Raw genomic sequence first — 19,223 nt, forward strand, 5'->3', positions numbered from 1 at the left:
TTTGTCTCCATTAACATGCCCTCTTTTCCGTCTAGTACAGTCTTTGAACTGGATCCTTTCAGAATGGAGTCACTTCCTCACAGAAGCTTAGGCCCTTGCACAAGCTCGTATTTTTTTTTTTTAAACATTTTTAATCTATCTTAATATTTTTCATATCCCATAGCAATACATAATAGCTTTTATTAAGATACTTACAATGTCTTTTTATATCCCCAAATAACACTTGACATGTCGGGATTATATATAAGCATAACCTTTTTTTTTTGAGTGTGTCTGGAAATCACAACGAGCCTGATGGACACTTACTTTTCACAGGCTGCTGTTTTAACTCCCCTAAGGCAATCAGAAGAGAACTTGCAATAGTATATGTAATGTGAATAATTTTGGATACATTTCTTTTTCATTTCTCTGAGATGCCTGTAAAAGAAGCTGGCTTCTGGAGATTCTCATCACCTGCTTTCTGCAATCCCAGCCCATTTACTGTGTCCTGTAAGGGGCATCTGAAATCACTGCTCACATTTGAGAGTATTGCTAAAAAGGTTGCAGTGATTTCCGCCCCCCCCCCCCCAGTGATTTTGTTCAGCAGTCAGACTCATACTGCTATATTGGAATGGAAAGGTAGAGAAGGGACGGGGTTCACTGCTTGCATATATTTTTGTTTGTTTAGTACTTTAAGATCAAATTTATAGCTGTAAGTGATGGTTAACTACAAGTACAACTTACGTAGATATAAAACTTCCCCCCCCCCCCAGCTCTTGACACTTTAAAGGTCATATCCATATTTAAAATACATATCATAGCTTTAGTAGAAGTTACAGCCTGGATGCAGATTATTTTCAGGATGGTTCTTTGGCCTATTTAATGCAGGAAATTAGGCAGGATGTGCATTGGGACCTACTTAAATGGTGTCAGTATTTATTAGAGAAAACAAAATTTTAAAAGTTTGCAGGAAAACAGGTAGCTGTTCATTTGTTCAGAAATTAATAAAACAGTAGTAAACAATTTTTGAAAGGATTTTGAATTTACAGAAACTTTTCTGTATTGAAATGGAAACATGGTAAGCAGCTTCTGGTGGGTTTGTTTGAAGAGATGTTAAAGTATAGACTTGGGTGAGGGTACACTTAGAAAAGTATAGATGTACAAAAGCAGAAAGAATTATATCGCTGTGCTGTAACTTCATTCCTAATGAACCTGTGTTCATAGAATAATATGTTTATTTTTAGCTCTGAGAGCAACTCCTGATTCTTCTCTGGTGAGAAATGGTATGTGAGAGAAAAAAGCTGGCAGCTCATGGGAGGAGAAAAAAGGGAAAGTCAGTACTTTTGACTTATTTCCCTCTACAGGTTGTTTTAATAATTGCTTTAATAAGCAACGATATTTAATACAACAAATAAGTGAGGAAAATGAACAGTGTTCTTCCAGTGTTTCAGTGTCTATGTATCATTTTGAGTGCGTAAAGCATCCACTGAAATACCACTAAAATTGAAGCCTTTGTTCTGTACAAAATCACTGATAACGTTAAGCTTCACCGTTTTGCAGTGCAGTGTGCATGGTATGTCTAGCATGTGTTAAGTTGCTAAGAAATAAAACATCTACACAGGTAAATGTTGAGTAGATTCACTGGAGCTGGTATGTAGCTATTTACCTGGCACGTTCATGCCTGAGAGGCCTGGTGAGGTTTCTTCTCAAGTTATGCACCTTACACTTATAGAGGGTCAGAGTCCTGCTGCCTCTAATCTGAAGATCTTCCCTTGCCTGGAGCGCTGCCGCTGTCGCGTTTTGGGGTCTTAGTGGTTCCTTTTCCCGGTGTGTAAGGGTGGGCTCTGCCACTGCACCCACCGAGCGTCACCCCCCCCAGCAAGGGGCTTGCTTAAGGCACGGCGGCTCTTCTGTTGTCTTACTGAAAAAAAACCCCAAACCAAAAACAAATTGTTGGGGTTTTTTTTCTGTAGCCCGAGGTACTACTTCAACAATTCCTAATTATTCTTTCCCTTCTTATTTAACCAGGTTCTGTTCTGTGCCTCATTGGATGTGGTCCCATATTACATAGACTCTCCGTGGGGAGCTTCATGGATAGGCATTTTCTTTAAATAATTGTCTGTGTCCTCTTGTGGCAGGTCCCTGCTTGTATTTTATCTCATATTCACCTTTGTGGCTGTGCAGTAATTTGGGTCTCGTAGCCTTTCTCACTGCACCGGTTTGCAGTGGGAATTGTTTAGACAAGTTGCTGGCTGAATGCAGTGCTGCTTTGATTACCTGGAAGACAAACTGGCATTAGAATAAGACAATTTCGCTCAGTCTAGTTCTGATGCCATTATGAGTTTTGTTAGAGATGCAGTCATTTCTCAGGATCATCACTCAAATATCTGGCAGTAACTGGCCTAAACCAGAAATAGAGAACTCCTTTTTTTTTTTTTTTTTTTAAAAAAAAATATATTTTTCTTCTTCTTTTCTTGGTATAAGATAGTAAATCAGTGTCTGCATAAAGTTCCCTCATGGTTTAAATGCTTTTTTCCAGTTCATACACCAGGTATTGATTTAGCTCGCAAGCAAGAGAAACACTTCTGAGTTGGCCATCAGTTCCTCCCTTCCCGAGTATACGCTATCATCTCTTCACTCTTGGGAGATGTGACATCTGTCACTTATTCCCATGGAGTCCAGGGACTATCAAGTGTTGAAAGTGGCAGCCACTTCAGTGAGAACTGACAACATTGATCTGAGTTTGGAGGGTCCTCGTGGCTTTGGCGAGACGACCTACTCCCAAGGTGGTCTTGGCAAAGGAGTCTCCAGCTTTTCCTGTACAGTCTAGTGTAGCTATGAACCTGCCTTTTTCACTCGTACCGACAGCTCGTTCATCTGAAAGTAGGTTATGCGTTGATATTTCAATACTGCTTTTCATCTGCTGAAGGTGTTTGCACGTCACAGTGATCTGCACAGTAAATGCTCCCTTTTGTGTGTATAGGTGCCATCTGTGCCCCTGGGGGCATCAGGACCAGCCAGATCAGTCGGATGTATTCTGGACCCAGAGCCTTGGCAATGTCTTACGTCGCTAACAAAACTGTTAAAATAAAGCGATATTCTAAAAACCGGTTTTTTATGTTCTTCCCAAGTAAATTCCATAAGATTAAAAATATATTGCTTATAATAATGTCTCTATATATTTTGTATTAGATGGTGCATGGCTGTATCTTCCTGCTAAATGCTGCATATTGTGTAAGTGTGACTTGTACTTTTTCTTATTGATTATTCTAAAATACAAATTTACAATTGATTCTCAAGTCTTGGATGCTGCTGAAAACCTCTGCTAGGAATAGATTTATATAGATGATATTCTTTGCTACTTCCAGCATATGGAAATACACTGAAACGCTATTTTTAGATGTTTTATATGGCAGTCAAGCTTTTTGCTCACCCTCTTGCCTGTACTTTTATTTCTTGAAATTTGTAGAGTTTTGGATTAAAATAAAGAGAAAATTAGGAACAACAATCAATTTACCTTAGCTTTCACAGTCCCTTATTACAATTGCTAATTTATCAGTAGGTAGTTTTATCAGTGAGTAGGTGCCTTTCTTTTGTAATGGATATTGAGGATAATTTTAAATGCAACTTTTAAGCTTAGCCAATTTACATAGTACTTTGGGAGATTAGTCTCTCATGTATAAAGAACTGTGTGCATTTGAGAGGTGTTCCTATAGCCCTCTTGTGTGGTTTTTTTGTATGTTTGTCATAATAATCATTGATTTCTTTAGCAAGGTGTTTACCCCTAAGTAAGTATTGCAGTTGGAAGCAGGCAAACTTTTGAAAATGGCTTGAAAGCCTTTGGTTAGAGTGGTCTTTCTCAATTCACAATTCATATCGTGTTCGTTAGAACAGGTTGGGGTCCAGAAAAACTGTGTGGGTTTTATGTTCTACTGTAAGCTGTTTCTGGGTTTTGGGTTCTTTGGTTTTTTTGGTGGTTTTTTTTTTTCTTGCTTTTTTTTTCTCCCCATCAAATGATCTTCAGTGAAACAGAAGCTGCATTTTCCTGTCTCCTATCCTTCCCTTCCACATCTGTATTTTTGCTTCCTTTTTTTTTTAAGACATTAACATAACTAACATCAGAACAGGAAACGTGACAGCTACTAAATAGGATTATGTTAAAATGATGATTTAATTGAGCTCTTACACACAATAAGAATATTGTCTTATTTTGCTGAACCGCAGTTTATGGAGGTCCTTGGCAAAAGAATGCCAAGTTGCTTTCAGCATTCATTGATACTGAGTCCAAATCACTGCTAATTTTGTCTAGCAGGAAAAGTAACAAGTAGAGGAAAAGTAGAGCCTGTGATTTTAAGTGTATTTATATTTGCAAATGTGCATTTTCCTGTAAGTCAGGGGAAACTCTTCCCACAGGACAAGAAATTCTCGGGGTTTTTTCCATTGTCTTAGAGATGGAATGATCCTACAAAACAATTGCTGGCATGACAAAATCCCAATCTTGAAAGTAGGACAGGAGACATTTTCCACTTTCTACAGACCAATCTTTTTGTATAACTCAAAGCAATTGCTGTCCTTTAAAAAAAAGACTCATGTACTGAAGAAAAATTACATAGTAAATGGAGTTCTAACTTTAGTAGTAACCCCATTTCTCGCTAGTTTTACCACATAAGGAAAAAAAAAAAAATGCAAAATTATGACGCAGCTCTTGTGCTGCCTCTGCCAAATATTGTCCGGTAGACCAATTTTTAAAGTAATACCCAGGGCTTGCAATATGTTTACTTCTGCCATTTAAATTATAATTTTATTTTAGATTTGTTTATGTAATCAGATATATTGGGTTACTGCTACTATCAAGTCCTGTATTTAGTTCAAATTCCCGTCTTTCTGAAGGAAGAAAATGCTACAGTAGGATAAAATAATTCAGATAATGTGGAATACCAGCCTGGGAATGGATGCAGATGTTAATATTGAAAGTGTTTATAGTAGCAGTCTCAAATACTTTCAGTGAGCAAGAATGTATGAGACTTGGGAAGCTATCAACAGAGAATTTTATTCAGTTTAAAGTACAGCCATTTCACTGCAGAAGCTGTTAATCTCTCTAAGTGTAAATCTACAAAGAGGACTTCTGCCAGCACCAGTTTGTCCTGAAGGTTGACTCAATTTTTATTTAAATTCTGAAACACATGGAAAATGAAGGCTAAAGTCTGGTAAACATCTATCTGTGTATGCTATTACAAAAGCTTTTATGCATTAGTCGACTTACTAATTAACCTAATTTGGAAAAGTGAAGTAGATGGAGGGGGAAAAAGTGGGCAGTAAATTATATTAACTCCGAAAGTCTGACGAGTTTACCTTGATTGGTATGAAAAATGTGTTGTTCTATGTCTTTTTAAAAAGGTGATGTCCTAGTATACTGTAGCCATCACAAACTCCAGTGGACAAAGTGCAAGTCCAGTATGGGCAATTGGAATTGAGAACTTTGGGCAGTCTCCTTTTGACTATTATGTTCATAAAATACTCCTGTTGGCCCCATCTTGGCACCGTGCGAGTTGTTCTCGGTCCTTCCCCTGAAAGAGTTTTTTATATTCCTTGCTTGCAGCTTACAGTTGTGCCCAGTATGACTAAACCATATATGTTTACTTTGCTATTAATAATAAAAGCAATAATAATAAAATAATAATTTTAATCAAATTAAAACATAAGTAGCCAGTGAACATCATTAACTGATTTGGTAGCATTTGTTGTACAGGATCTGTCTATCTTTCTATCTGTCTCTCTGTCTATCTTCCATCTTTAACCAGATGGAAACTAGTCCATAGTGTGTTTACTAAATTTTAAGTTATTTAACCTCATATAGAAAATACAAATCTGGTTGTTTTTTTTTTTTCAATGGTACACATAGCTATTAAGAGTGAAGTAAATAACATTTCCTGTAGTTGCAGTTGTTGGATATTTACAGGTACTTTCTGGTTGTTTCAGAAAGGAGGATGAGTAAGGCTTTAAGAGAGGGTTGAAAGCAAGTGTGATGAATAGATAAAAGGAGTCAAAGATAGATTTAAATTGCTTTTTAATATAGGCTTTAGTAATATGATAAAAATAGATGTAATCATGAAACCTGACTATCTTAATACATTCCTGCAAGGGGACTTTAATTCTAGCATTTCTTAAATGCTTATTATATGCAACTCTAAAATTCTTATAGTGTCCTATTTTGGATATAATGTAGCATGTCTGTAGTGTTTCCTCTCTAAGCTTTTCCAGAGGGGAAAAAAAAAAAACAAACCAGAAAACAATAGAGGAGAAAGTGTGGGAGGCATGAAAATGACCCAAGGGAATCAGAAAACAGGAGAGGGGAGATGCAAGTGAACAAAGGGCTAGTTAGGAGAAGGAACAAAATATTGTAGGTTGAGAAAAGGGGTAAGAAACTAAGCTGAGAAAAGGTGGTAAATGTAATGAAATTATATCTGTTATCTTTTGGGAGAAATCAGCTAGTTTATTACGGGAAAGAATTAGAGGCAGAGGGTGGAAAGGGATTGAGGTTTAAGGAAAAGGCAGCCAGGAGTAGGTGTGCAGCAGGTGATTAAACTGAAGAGCAGAAAGAGATGGCAGAACTGAGTAAAGAGAAGAGAATTACAGTGAAATGGGGGAAAAGCTGCCTGGTTGTAGGGCTTGCAGGAGGTGAACTACAACTTGAGATCTGATGTCGCTTGGCGTGAGCTTGGTAGACTGAGTTTTCTGGTGGGAAGTAGAAGCAAAATAAAACTGTTGGAGACAATGTAGAATGTCTTCCGTGATTCGTAGCTGTCTGATCCTACTTTGAGCAGAAGGCTGGACTAGAGACCTCCTGAGGTAGGGACCTGCCAACCTGGATTGGCCTACGAATGAAGAATGAGCGGACCTGATGACCGTACTCACAGACAAGAGTGGTCAGAGCAGGTGAGCAGTCCTCAGTGCAGTGCAGATGATTGTGTGATGGGAAGGGATGTGTCTCAAATGAAGCTGATCCTGAGAGAAACTAAGCCGTGTTTGTGGAGGAATAGGACTGTGCAGCCACGTAAATTCACTGTGGTTCACTGACCACGTTACAGAAGCAGAGCTTGGGGAGGAAATGTATCTTCTTTTTTTCTCCTCTCTTGCCTGTCCTCTTCTTCAGTAAATCTGTACCTTAACGATACTAAGGAGACATAAAATAGAAAACTGTTTTTGAAATCAACTTGAAAATGCCTGTTTCAGTGAATAAGATTGTTGAAATAAGGCTGCAAAACAGATGAGGACATTACAATCTCAAGGCAAAATACGTCCTACCCAGGAAGCTGTGGTCGGTGAGAATAAACGTGGGGTTTAGAAGGAGTGAGCCAAAGGAAACTGGGTGACAGAGGAGCTGTTCAAAGTTTGAACATCAATGGAAGCTGTGTAGAAAGAAGCATGTAGTTGTCCTCGGTACTCAGAAGAGGAGAAATGTGGGAAGTAGCAGAAGAAATTTGAAATCTCAAGAGTGGAGGCAGAGAGGTTCAACATTTCCAGCACTGTTTGATCCATAGCTCTACAGGAGACAATACAGAGGCATGTCCCTCAAATAGTCACTGCGAGAAGTTGTGGTGGAGTAGGAGTTGAAGGGACTGTAGGTGGCTCTGGGTTTTTAGTGATGGAATAGTTGTTCCTAGAGCAACAGGAGAGTTAGAGAGGGTAGGTGGGAGTTAAGGGAGGGGGGGACTCTGCAGGAAAGGTGCAGAAGGAAATGGAGGAAGCACCGGAATTTGGAGGAGGAGGTGGTCACTTCACTTTACATGGATAATTTTGATAGTATTGATAACTGAGTTCTGTGGGGCAGGGAGAGAAAACCCAGGCTGATACTATCTGCAGTGTAACAGAACCTAGGAGATTATGGTTTTGTGAAAGTGTTTCACCCAGGTTTGATGTGGGTGTGAATTTCATTCTCTCTGAATTACTTTGGTAGTAGTTTTGGCCCATTTTCTATGCTCAGGTGTTTAATTTTTTTATTCAGACCTACCACTGCTGAATGCACGAGTAGAAACTGTTCCTTTGGTAGAACTGGCAAAGAGGAAAAAGCTTTGAGGAAGATGTATCCTTTCAGCGTGGGAAGGGTTGTTAATCAGGGACCCACCAGAAAAACCGATTCTGGGTCCTTGTGGGCTGCACCAACAGAGAAACCAGAGAACACTTGAAGTTACCAGTAGCACGTTGAAGCACTGAAATATGAAATTAACTGATAATTTTCATAGGTCACGCTCTTTCCCATAAACAAAACTCATCTCCTCTCCTGGGGCGAGATAGAACAACTGGGCTGACTTCTCATTATCTCTTCCTATGGCGTATCCTTATTGAATTACTGCCGGGTAGAGGCAGCAGATGCTCATCAAGCCACTGCAGGACTCCTCTGTTAATTGAACTGTAATGGGGATGACAGCAGGGAAGGTCAGGATGATGGGACCAGTGATGTAACGTGAACTCTGGTAAGAAAAACCTGCATGGGCAATTGACCTTGCTTAAATAATATTACGCTGAGGGCTTTTATCGGTTGGTATCATTATGATTATTTTTCCGTATCAATACTGCAATAGTGTCAGGGACCCCTGTGTGAATCGTATTATATTGTATTCAGGGCAAATGTATTTTTCACCCTAAAGAGATTAGACTTTCCAATGTGATAAAATACAGTGAGTGACTATAACCAGCTACAGGGGAAAAGAAATGGGAATGAAAAAGGTAACAATGACAAAATTTTTAAATAGATATGTAGCTTCACTCAACTGGTTGCTCCAACTGCTTTAAAGGTTAGTATCATTCTTTCTAACTGCCCTTATGGCAATTTGGTGTTTTTGTTGTTGTCGTGCATAGTTAACCTTGGGGTGAAAGCAAGTTCCCTTGTAAATAAATGTGTAGATGTTATTAATGGTTTATGCTATGAAAAACATTCCTACACCTAGTTGTGCAGCTCTTGTAAAGTGCCTGGGAATGCCCGAGTTTCAGGCATGCATCCTAATGCCAGGTTCTGAGCCGGAGCGCGTGCCTAGTGTTTCTTCCACCCCGGAGGAGGCGATGTGATGTGATGATACGAGCTCTTGGCTGCTGTGTGCATCTTCTGTGGAGGCACGTTTTCGCCAGGTACTACCGCTGCAGGGGGGAAATGAGGTCTGTGAAGCCTTCCCTGAAGTCCCTCGCACGGTGCTGTGAGGAAGTTTGGTATAAGCAGTAGCTTGTGCATTTCTGAAAATAAATTCCACCTAAAAACCAAATGCTTCTTTTCAGTGCAAGCTGTGTATTATTACACTGTGTTACTCTTGGTGTGTTGGAGTAGGTCTGTATGGCAGTTAGCAAAAGCTGGATTCAGAGCGCAGCATGTGCACGCTGGCATCTGTGCATTTTCTTTATCCCGGTGTCACTCTTTTTTTTCCATGTGTGTTCAGCTTTCACGGTGTCTTTTTTTTTTTTTTTAAACCACTATCATTTTTTTCTTAACCCTTTTATTACACTGTCTGCCTGGGCCAATTGGCAGCAATGACTGGGACATCTGTTGCAAAGTGAATGGAAAGAAAATGAATGAATCAATAGTAAGGCATCACAAAATTGATTAATTTATTTTGACAGCTCTAGCTATAATTATTTCAAGTATGTATTCTTATGTGGGACCTGATTTATGCAGGTTTTTATTCTGTAGAAGTGATGAAGCCTTGGTTGTAGGAGACTTCATCACAAGACTTCACTGGTGATGTTTGATAGGAAATTAAGAACTACAGTGTCAGTGTCTGATTAACTGTGCTCTCTGTAGAGCCTGCATGTTTCTGGAGTGGTATAGTGTTTGCATTGCATTGTGCTCCATATTTTCTCCTTTCCTATGAGTTTGTACTTTGGTGCACTGAAATAAACAGCTGATGACAGAGGATGCATTGGAATAAATGTTTATTTCAGCACTTTGGAAATGAGTTTTTTGAAATGGAATTTATCTTGTGGATGTGTGTGTGCCTCTTCATATTAGCTCATTTGGGTATAGGCTAGAGCTAGGTAGTGCAAATGGCAAAGTAATAATGACTACATACAAATAGAGGTACGAATATTGTGGGAAAGAAATTATTCTTAATGTAAGTGTTACAGCAGAAGAAAAACTTCATACATTGAAGAAGTATTGAAGTTGGCCTCTGCATATTTCTGTGTACAGGAGCAGTGTTATTTTAGCCACAGTCACCAATATTTAGAGGTTCAAAACTGAACCCCACATACTCTCCCTAGAACTGAATAACAAGTTAGAACTGTAACGTTTTCCTGCCTAGCTGTAGTTAACTTGTTTGGTCAGATGCTTGGGTGTGTGCATGCCCTTCCTTGGTTGCTCTGGTTGTTCCATACAAGGGTAGAATATAACAATTTGAACTGGTGATAAGCTTCAGATATGCCAGTCCTGTGGCACGGAAGCAGATGGTCCTTCCCCTGCTAAGCAGAGCCCAAGTCTTTGTTGAGCTCATATGCTTGGTGGTACTTGATCGTATTATTTTGACCTTGTGTTTAAGATTGATAAACTCTGTGTGGTGGCCATGTTCCAGTGAGGAGAAAAAAACCCACCTGACCTACAGCCTGCAATGCTGTATTAATGTCAAATAATATAAAGTAATATCGGAATGCAGAAGAAAATCACTGCAGTAAAGCAATTTAATTTCTGTGAACTGAAAGCACTTTAATGGGAATGCTAGGAAAATCTGCTGTTGTTCCTGCAGCAGAGGTTATGAGGTGTTTTTCTTTTCTTTTTTTTTTTTTTTTTTTTTTTTTTAAACTCTGCTGCCTTGTAATTGGTGACTTTGAAGCTTTCTGTCGTTTTCAGTGTGAATGGTCATGCTGCTACAGTAGGGAGTTTGCTCTCTACTGAGTCTGATTTCCAGGTTTGCCTCTTAAAGGAAAATAATTTCAAATACTAGTTTTCAAATGGTATTATACTGCTGAATGTGCGTTATATGCAGTGTTTTGCCAGTGAAGTGAGAGTAATCCTCTTTGAACAACAACTTGCAATAGCATTTACTGAAATGGCATTGGAAGTGGTGCCAGCTCCCTTTCTCTTTGTCTGCTTAATTGCAATTTAACAGTAATCCAGGATCTATGCAACTGTGACAGCAATTCTTAAATATAGCTGAATTTGAAAGGACCTTTAGTTCTTCCAGTGCCAATGATAAACTACAGCAGAACAGTATATTGATAATAGACTCAAACTTTTCTCTATCCTTTGAGAAATAAACAAAAAGGAACTTTTTTTCCCTCAAAGCTGTAAAGTTTTTTTTGTTACAGAAAGGATGTGCTATAGCATGAAGACATCACCGAGCTTATTCTGGGCTGTGTTCTGCTGTGCTGGTTTACAAGCCTGCCATGAGGAGGACTCCAGGTTTAGGCGTATGTAGGCTATATACATAACCTATATAAAAAACCCAAACCAAACCGAAACCCAAACTTACATAGGTTCAGGATGTGACACCATAAGTTTATAAGAGTGCTGTCAGATGCAAAGATCTTCTGACTCGGGAGGCATGGAAGCCACAATTTGTTGGAGGCTGGGAAGGTATAGGGAGAAGTATTATTTATACATGCTTTGTTCTTATACCGCACTCTGGGCATTTGGCAGCGTTCTGCTGTCGGAGGGAGGATCTGGGACTTTGCAGATGTTTGGTTTGAGCTGCTACAACCTTTCTTGTATTTAGTTAAATATATGAAAGTGCACAAGCAGTGTGAAAAGGTTACTTAAAAGTTATTGGACGCTTTCCATGTTCTGCTGCTCGGAAAAAAATCAATGCCTGAGTTCACAAGAGAAACCTATTGACAGTCTTGAGCATTTTGATCTTAATTGCTCTGTACTTGTTCCTGCTGCGAGGAGTATGATAATAGCTTGAACAACATTTGTGAAGGTAAATTAGCCTACTTTGAGTGATAAGATACAACACCAAAAGCACCGAAAGGTCCATGGCTGTTAAATACCATTGAGAAGTCCAAGGCTTGGATAACGCTTGGGCACTTGCATACTGGCTCATACTGAATGATTTTTGTAGAAGGCAGTGTCAGACTGCTGCTTGATTGTGAGCATCGTTCATTCTGCTCTCGATGGGTGCAGAGGCTGTAGGTGGCTGTGTGATCGTGCAGCTGAGGAGTATCAGGATGGTGCCATTCACAAACTCTTGAATCCTTGACTTTGAAATCTCCCTGCTCTGCTGGCAGTGTGAGCCATACATGTTTGTGTACAAATGAACCGAGTTTTGCTTCAACTACATTTAACTGATCTTCTGAACTGGGTTCCTCAGAAAAGTCTGAAATCACATATACATTTTATTATTGCAAATCAAGTGTGTTCCCGTAGAGTCCATTGGAAGTACTTAGAGTGAAGGAGATGTAACAGCAGCATCGTTTCACAGAACAGTTCTGCTCTATCACTGTTTTAATTAAAGTTGTTCTACTGATGGAAAGTCTATTCTCTGGTGTTTTCTTTAATGTAGTCATAATGCATCAGTTTGAGCTCCCTTGCTGGAACATCTTTCATTATAATCCACTTAGCTAACTTTAATTATAAACTTCTAAATTCAAAACTGCTTTTGTTATGTTTTTAAGATGCATGAAAACTGAAGCAGGAAAACTTAGGATTCATGGGTTTTACCCCAAACAAATCGATGTAAGTTAAGAGGCAATTCATTGGCAGTACAATGATATCATATTCTTGCTTTTAATCACCAGAATCTTCCATAGCTTTGGGATGTGAAGCAGATATGATTGAATAGAAGAAAAAAGATGAAATAATTAATAGATTCTTATTATTTGACTATAGATGTCACCAAAATACCTGAACTTTCAAATATAACTGGTAAAGATGGTGACTAACTACTGAGCTTTCTGGCAACTCAGTCCTGAGGAAGGTTGTTTAAGGTTTGTACATGAAAATGGACCAAGGTGAATTTATGTTCAGCTTTGTCGATCTGGAGGTCATGCAGGCTTACTCCCAGCCCAAAGCAGGCTGGGTTGGACTGTCTGCTGGTTGTTTGGAGTTATCTTCCATATGCAGATGTGTTAACACCAGATGTTCGTTCAGGCATTATTTATCCTTAGAGTGATTGTAGCAAATTACTAAAGAATTGTGGAGCTTAATGTTTTGATTCCTGGTGAGTGACCACTTAGGACAAAAACAGTGTCAGGCAATTGTCAACCTGATGTATAAATGTAGCTCATTCACGCTGTGTGTTTTTATCCAGGATTTTCTAAAATGCTCCTGGAAAAAGAGTAAATATTCTCAATTAACGTTTGCAGATGAAGAAGTAGAGGTATAGAAAATCAAGCTACTGTTCTCATATATGCAAAGTCACTCCGCTGAAATCAAGGGGAGTGCTTGCAGAATCAAGTATTAGTATCGGAGTGTGACCTTAAGTGACTTTTTGCACAGGAGGTTTCTGACACAGTTGGAAGTAGAATGAATTTATGGTGTCCCTACTTTAAACAGAAGACTCTTTCTCTCCAAATGTCTAAGTGGAAGAATATGGTGTTTGTTTTCCATATGGAAGTAAAGGCAATTTAATGTAACTGTGTTCATCATTAAATAAAAAATTGGGCAGTATGCACATAAACCTGTGTCATGGGCACTTACATCTGAAGGTCTGTTCCTAGTTTGATGTATGTGACCGTGCAAACACTTTCATTTTATTAACCTCACTACCTGTAGCGCTAGCATTAGTGTTTTTTCTGAAATATCTCCCCCAGGGGTGGTCTGCAGCACATGTCTGTGGTGATCAGCCTTTGCTGTTACAGGCCAGGCACTCTGCTGCTTTAGGACAGAATAGAATTAGCTTTTTCGATAGCAGCTTTCTGAGAAGGCAAGGCAGATTTTACTGGTGAAGATAAAGAGTAGGCTATAAACATCCAGTTTATCTTGGAATATCACAAGCAGTGGGTTTGTGCAGTGTGTAGTAGGCAAACAGTTGCATAATTACTGCTTACATTTGTGTTAAGAAAATTTATTCATGATTAATGATGCTTATCTTTGTGCTAGACACCTGCCAAACGATTTATGGCCACGCATGTGATCTGCAATTGCTTTTTTTTGTTGCTATTTAAAGTGTTTGGGATTATTCTAATTGCATCATGCATTTTAAATGGAGGGTGCTACCCAGGTGTCCTTGTCAGCATTCCCTTCTCACACAAAAAAAGTAGGTCAGATTTACCTGTGACAGGGAAGGTCACAACTCCCGGTGAACTCAGGGGGAATTTAATTGATGTATGACAAGGTTGAAATCATGTCTCAGGTTTAGATCAGTTTAAGTTGATCTTTTTTTCTAAGTTCTGTAATAAATACTGTATAATTCCATGTTGGAGCAGAGCCAGACTGAACTTAAACCTAAACCACAGAAATGGTGCAGAACAACTGAAGAAACCTCTTTGTCCCATGGAAACTTGCAGAAAGAGCAACTGGTCCCTTCTCTACCAGTGCAATACGTGCAGAGTGGGGTGTAAAAGTTGGACCATCAATCTTTTGTCTTTCAGCGTTGGATGCTTTTGAGGACTCTGATGTGCCTTGGACTAACACAGTGCCTGTCACTTGGAAACATCTGCCTCAGAGTGCACATCTGTAGCTTGTGGTTATCCAAGCAGCGTCTGGAAAATGGGACAAGTTTCCCAGAGGCTTTTTCCTTTCCCTGGCTAAGCAACGATTAGACCTGGATTTGGCTGCTGGATATCTCATTGGTGTAGAAAATGAAATTAAATTTTGAACACTTCAGAAATAAGATATTTATTTGTCAGCTGTATGCGTATTTACTTATTTATACCATTTTGACACTATACTTGAATGCCTTGTTTTCAGTAGAAATGTAGGTTTCTAGATGGAAGTCTGTTATTTAAAACTAGTTTTATTCAATCCTGTCATTAAGAGAATTAGCAGTGGATTAGATAATGTAAATGCATTGTTAAGATCATTAGAAAACTTGCAAGTGGCCTTTTCAAGAGTGCCTATGTATTCCCAGCCATTACAGCTAATATATGATATCCTTGTTTTTCTGAACAAGATTCCATACAAACCGAACAAAATTAAAAGGATGCTTGTGACTAATCCTTCAAATATATGAAAACAACACCTCGTTATTTAATTTCATGAGAGTCTGTTAGTGCAGACTATTCATTGGCTAGGCCTGTATTATAAAGGATATTGAATAAATGCAGATAATCAGTTTTGGAAAAGCAAGATATTTTTCAGAGTAAAACACATATCTTGAACATATTTAAGCAATCGCATGAATTTAGTCATGACTCGTCTTGGTGAAGTCAATTTTTAAAATGTAAATTTCATTTTTTTTCCCTCCATTTTTCTCTATATTTGCCAATTTACAGCTAGCCACACTGACACATTTGGGAGCTGAGATATACTGCAACTAAATTTGATGTGAAGTGTTGGTGGCCTTCATAATGTAATTTATTCATGTTTCTGTAGATAGCATATGTTGCCTGTGCAATAATTTTTTATCGTATCAGGACAGAACAGCTACTGTTCCAAATTGTGTTATACAAACCTAGATATACAGACAAATTTTTATTGTGCTTTGCTGTGGTGTAAATCAGTGGACTCTACTGAGCTCTGCTGGGGTGGGTGAGATTAGAATCAGTCTCATGGTGTCTAATTTATTTCTATTTTTTCTGACTTAATGTAATCTCTGTTCTTGCTCCATGGGGAGCAGCAGCCAGTTATCTTTGTAGTCCTGCCCAAAGAATGAACATATGTGAACCCCCTTGTTTTGGGCAGGAGGCTGCTACTCCCAGGGATTTACTGCTGCTTACTGACCCTTTGAATGCTGAGATGAAGGCAGTGTGTTGAGAAAGCAGCTGATGAGTGCTACTGGTGCTTCATTAAAAAATCTCGGTGTCTTTATCAGCTGTTATCTGAGGTTTCCTTGGATTTGGCCATTTCATGCCCCCACCTGTTTTAAGTCATGTTGTTTTTATGGCATTCTTCTGGACCTGGAGAGCTGTCCTGCAATTCAGCTCAGCTCTGTCTGTGCAGGGCTGGGCGTGCTGGCTTCCCTCCAGTACTTAAATCTGAGCATCTGAATAATTTCCTTCCTTGTTTTGCATTTTTGGGTGTGAACAGTGTTGGAGCCAGTGTCACTAATTCTTTCTCTTTCCCTTGACAGAAAGTCAGTGACTCTGTTTTCTGACCGCCACAGATGGTAACTGCAATGCTGAAGACACTGGGCGAGTCGCTCCTCCTCAGCTCTTCTGTGTGAGGTGAGCAGCCATCTAGATGGGCAAAAAAACCTTCATTGCAGGATGTTTGAGGGCCCTTCTTCCCCCCACCCCGAGGGCTTCCCTGCTGCATCGCATTTCTGAAGGATGCTCAAGATTTCTGAGCTTCACTTGTGCTTCCTATGAGGCCACTTGTGGTCTGCGTTACATTGTCGATGTGTTGGGACTCAGCAGGTTGCATTCTGAATTAAGTGTGAATTTTGAACTAAATTAACCCAGAAGACCTGAGCAAAGCAATAAATCTGGTCCCTTGCCCGCATTACTGTATTTGGTCAGCTTGATGGTTTTTCAGGTCTTGCCTGAAATGCTGTTCATCTGAAACACAAGAATGAGCTAAACCAGATAACAGATATAACGTTGTATCTTCCACAGTAGTTAGTCAATATCTGATTAAATATAATTGCATGAATTTATCATGATAGAAACAGTTTCAAAGTAATTTAAATACAGCTTGAAATTAAAAGTTTTACTGTATATTCAATATGTACTATTTTCAGGTTTATCTCCAGTTTCTTATCAAGAATGATGCTGTGTATTATGTATTCTGACAATGTTGCTTTTCATAAGGTTAGGAATGTAATAGAATTTTCTGGACTAAACTTCTAATAACTGATAATTTTAATGAAAATCACCAAGATTATGCCAATGAAGACAAATCTGGAAGACAGGTGTTATCGCTGTCCTTACGCTAATACGGATGTGACATTTTTTTTACCTATAAAAGTAGGATTAGTCACTAATAAGTAGAACTACGTTGAGAATTTAAACATGGTATAAATACAAAAGTTACTACATAAGAAAAAATTAATATGTAAATTTACATCAGAAACTGTCTTGTTTGATGTGGCACATCCATGAACATTTTTTGAGATTTCAAATCTGTTCCCACTTGAATGTGGATGAATCCAAAATAACTTGAAACTCATGTAAAGTCTGCCTAAGTAAGTGGCTGGTTGGCAATCTTCTGGTATGGGAGAAACAGAGATTTGAATTACTGGGCTGAATCAGAATTTTTAAGATTTTATTATGCTGTATGCCTTTCTTAATCTCTCTTGTTTTGGAAGCTTTTCCATGGTATATACGCAATGTGGATGTTCGCTGGAGCGGGCATTTAGGAGTTGGGCTCCTGCTTCATATGGGAGGCCCAGAGAGACATTCCTCTTTGCTTCTGGTGCTGCACAGTGATTATTTTAATGAGTTGTATGGTCTAATACTGCTCCAGCAACAGGACTTGATACATTCCTATCTCAATCACAACGCGGCACTGGTATTCATCTGAAGTGTTGGAGAGCTTAATTGAAATATCTTAGTCAGAGAGACCTCTCTGGAGTAACCGGTTGCTGGTTGAGCTCAAAGATCAGGGACTTAAAACGCGAATCCCAGATTCCAGAGTAATGTCTAGTTTGCCCTTTTAGGCTCGTTCATCGTTTACTGATAAGCAACCCCGGCTTCTCTGCTTTTCCTCCTGCATTTCTCATGTTGTTTTTGCGTATCCCACGTTCACACATGGTATGGAGCTAAAACAATTCCAGGTTTGGTATTCTAGTTGTCAGGGATCTTAAAATGTTGGACGTGGGGTCTGCATTCAGAGCTGAATTTTGCACCTGGAATCCATTCTCAGCTTTGGTTTAGTCTGCCTATAGCATGATAATATTCGTGCTGAAGAGAAATTAAATAGAGAAAAGAAGGGACACATCACAGACTGTTATCAGATTCCTTGCCATTTATTTGCACTGGTAAATTTCTTCTTAAGAACCTGCTAAAAGCATTTACGATGGCTGGCTTTGTAGGATGGGACTGCAGGTCCTTCGGGAGCTGGCTCTCTCCTCTCTCTCCCCCCTGCCCTTCTCCCCCCTCTCTTTCTCTTCAAGTGAAGCCTCTATAACAGACTTGTCCTCAATGAATCCGGCACACAGGGACTATGAAATGCACAGTGACCGCCAGGTTACCCTTAGGCTGAGCCTGTTGCCTTGGTGTTTTAAGTCTTTTAGCAAGCTTTTTCTTTTTCTTTTAATTCTAGGACCAAAGAAGACAAGATACTGAATTATCTGAATTATGCTTCTACAACAGAACTGGGTTTCTCCTCACTGGGCATGGCAGAGCCTGGGGAAGTCCTTCCTTTTGTTTGTTTTCTTAATGTTACAAACAGCTGATCTGGAAGCCAGGAGAGGTCATCAGTTTGTCTGGAAAACAGGTAGGAAAAAGATATGTTGGTTTATCTACTAGATAATCCCTGTATTTGAGGATGGAGTGATTGCCCTTGCTCCATTCTGCTTTAGCTCAATAATAAATTAAAAAAGCCTGATAGTGTCTTCTGTTCTGATTTTTTTTTGGTAACTGAAGAATAGAGGGGTTTAATCTCTATTTTAAATTAGTAATCTTCATATCTGTTGCAGTTATGCACCAGAGTGACTCTAGAGTATAATTCTGGACTCCTTAATGCTTTTAATCCAAGAGTAAAATTTTTACTGCATCCTGATATCATCATCCTAATGTGGCTTCCTTTGAAATATTTAATAATTTTCTTTGCATGTTTGAAGGAAAAGGGCACACCAGCATCTTTCTGGATTAACTGAGCCAGAAGTCCATCCTCTTGGTGGATCTATTTATAATTTCATTGGTACATTTAATGAATTACTTCTGTCCATCAGTCAGATTGGACACATGCAGTGTTTGAATGTTCAAAATCGGGCACGCACAATGTTTGGAAACTTTTGTGAAGACACATGGATAGCACTGTGATTCCTAGTGACAGGGAGGAGGTGCATAGGAGATGGCGTGGTACAGATAAAACTAAGCATGACACATTGGATGCTTATTTTGTAGCACAACACAACAACAAAGAATGTTCAATGAAATGGAAATATTGGCAAATTTGGGAAATGTTTACTCAAAGTACTTCATCAAAAATATGCAACTGAACCAGAGGTGTCATTGCCCAGGATCCCTTTGAGGTTTGGCTGTTTACGACTCAGCAACAG

At 39.1% G+C, this 19,223-nt stretch overlaps 1 protein-coding gene across 1 annotated transcript in view; it reads left to right on the forward strand.

Annotated features, from left to right (window-relative positions):
* THSD7B (thrombospondin type 1 domain containing 7B) overlaps positions 1–19,223 on the forward strand; it is a 334,912-nt gene that overhangs the window by 43,583 nt on the left and 272,106 nt on the right. Inside the window, exons 2-3 of the mRNA XM_049809853.1 lie at positions 16,131–16,224; positions 18,263–18,436. Coding sequence (XP_049665810.1) covers positions 18,298–18,436 — 139 coding nt within the window. The 5' untranslated portion in view covers positions 16,131–16,224; positions 18,263–18,297. The remainder of the gene's footprint in view (positions 1–16,130; positions 16,225–18,262; positions 18,437–19,223) is intronic.

Source organism: Accipiter gentilis, chromosome 1, assembly GCF_929443795.1.
Source record: "Accipiter gentilis chromosome 1, bAccGen1.1, whole genome shotgun sequence".
Classification (NCBI taxonomy): domain Eukaryota; kingdom Metazoa; phylum Chordata; class Aves; order Accipitriformes; family Accipitridae; genus Astur; species Astur gentilis.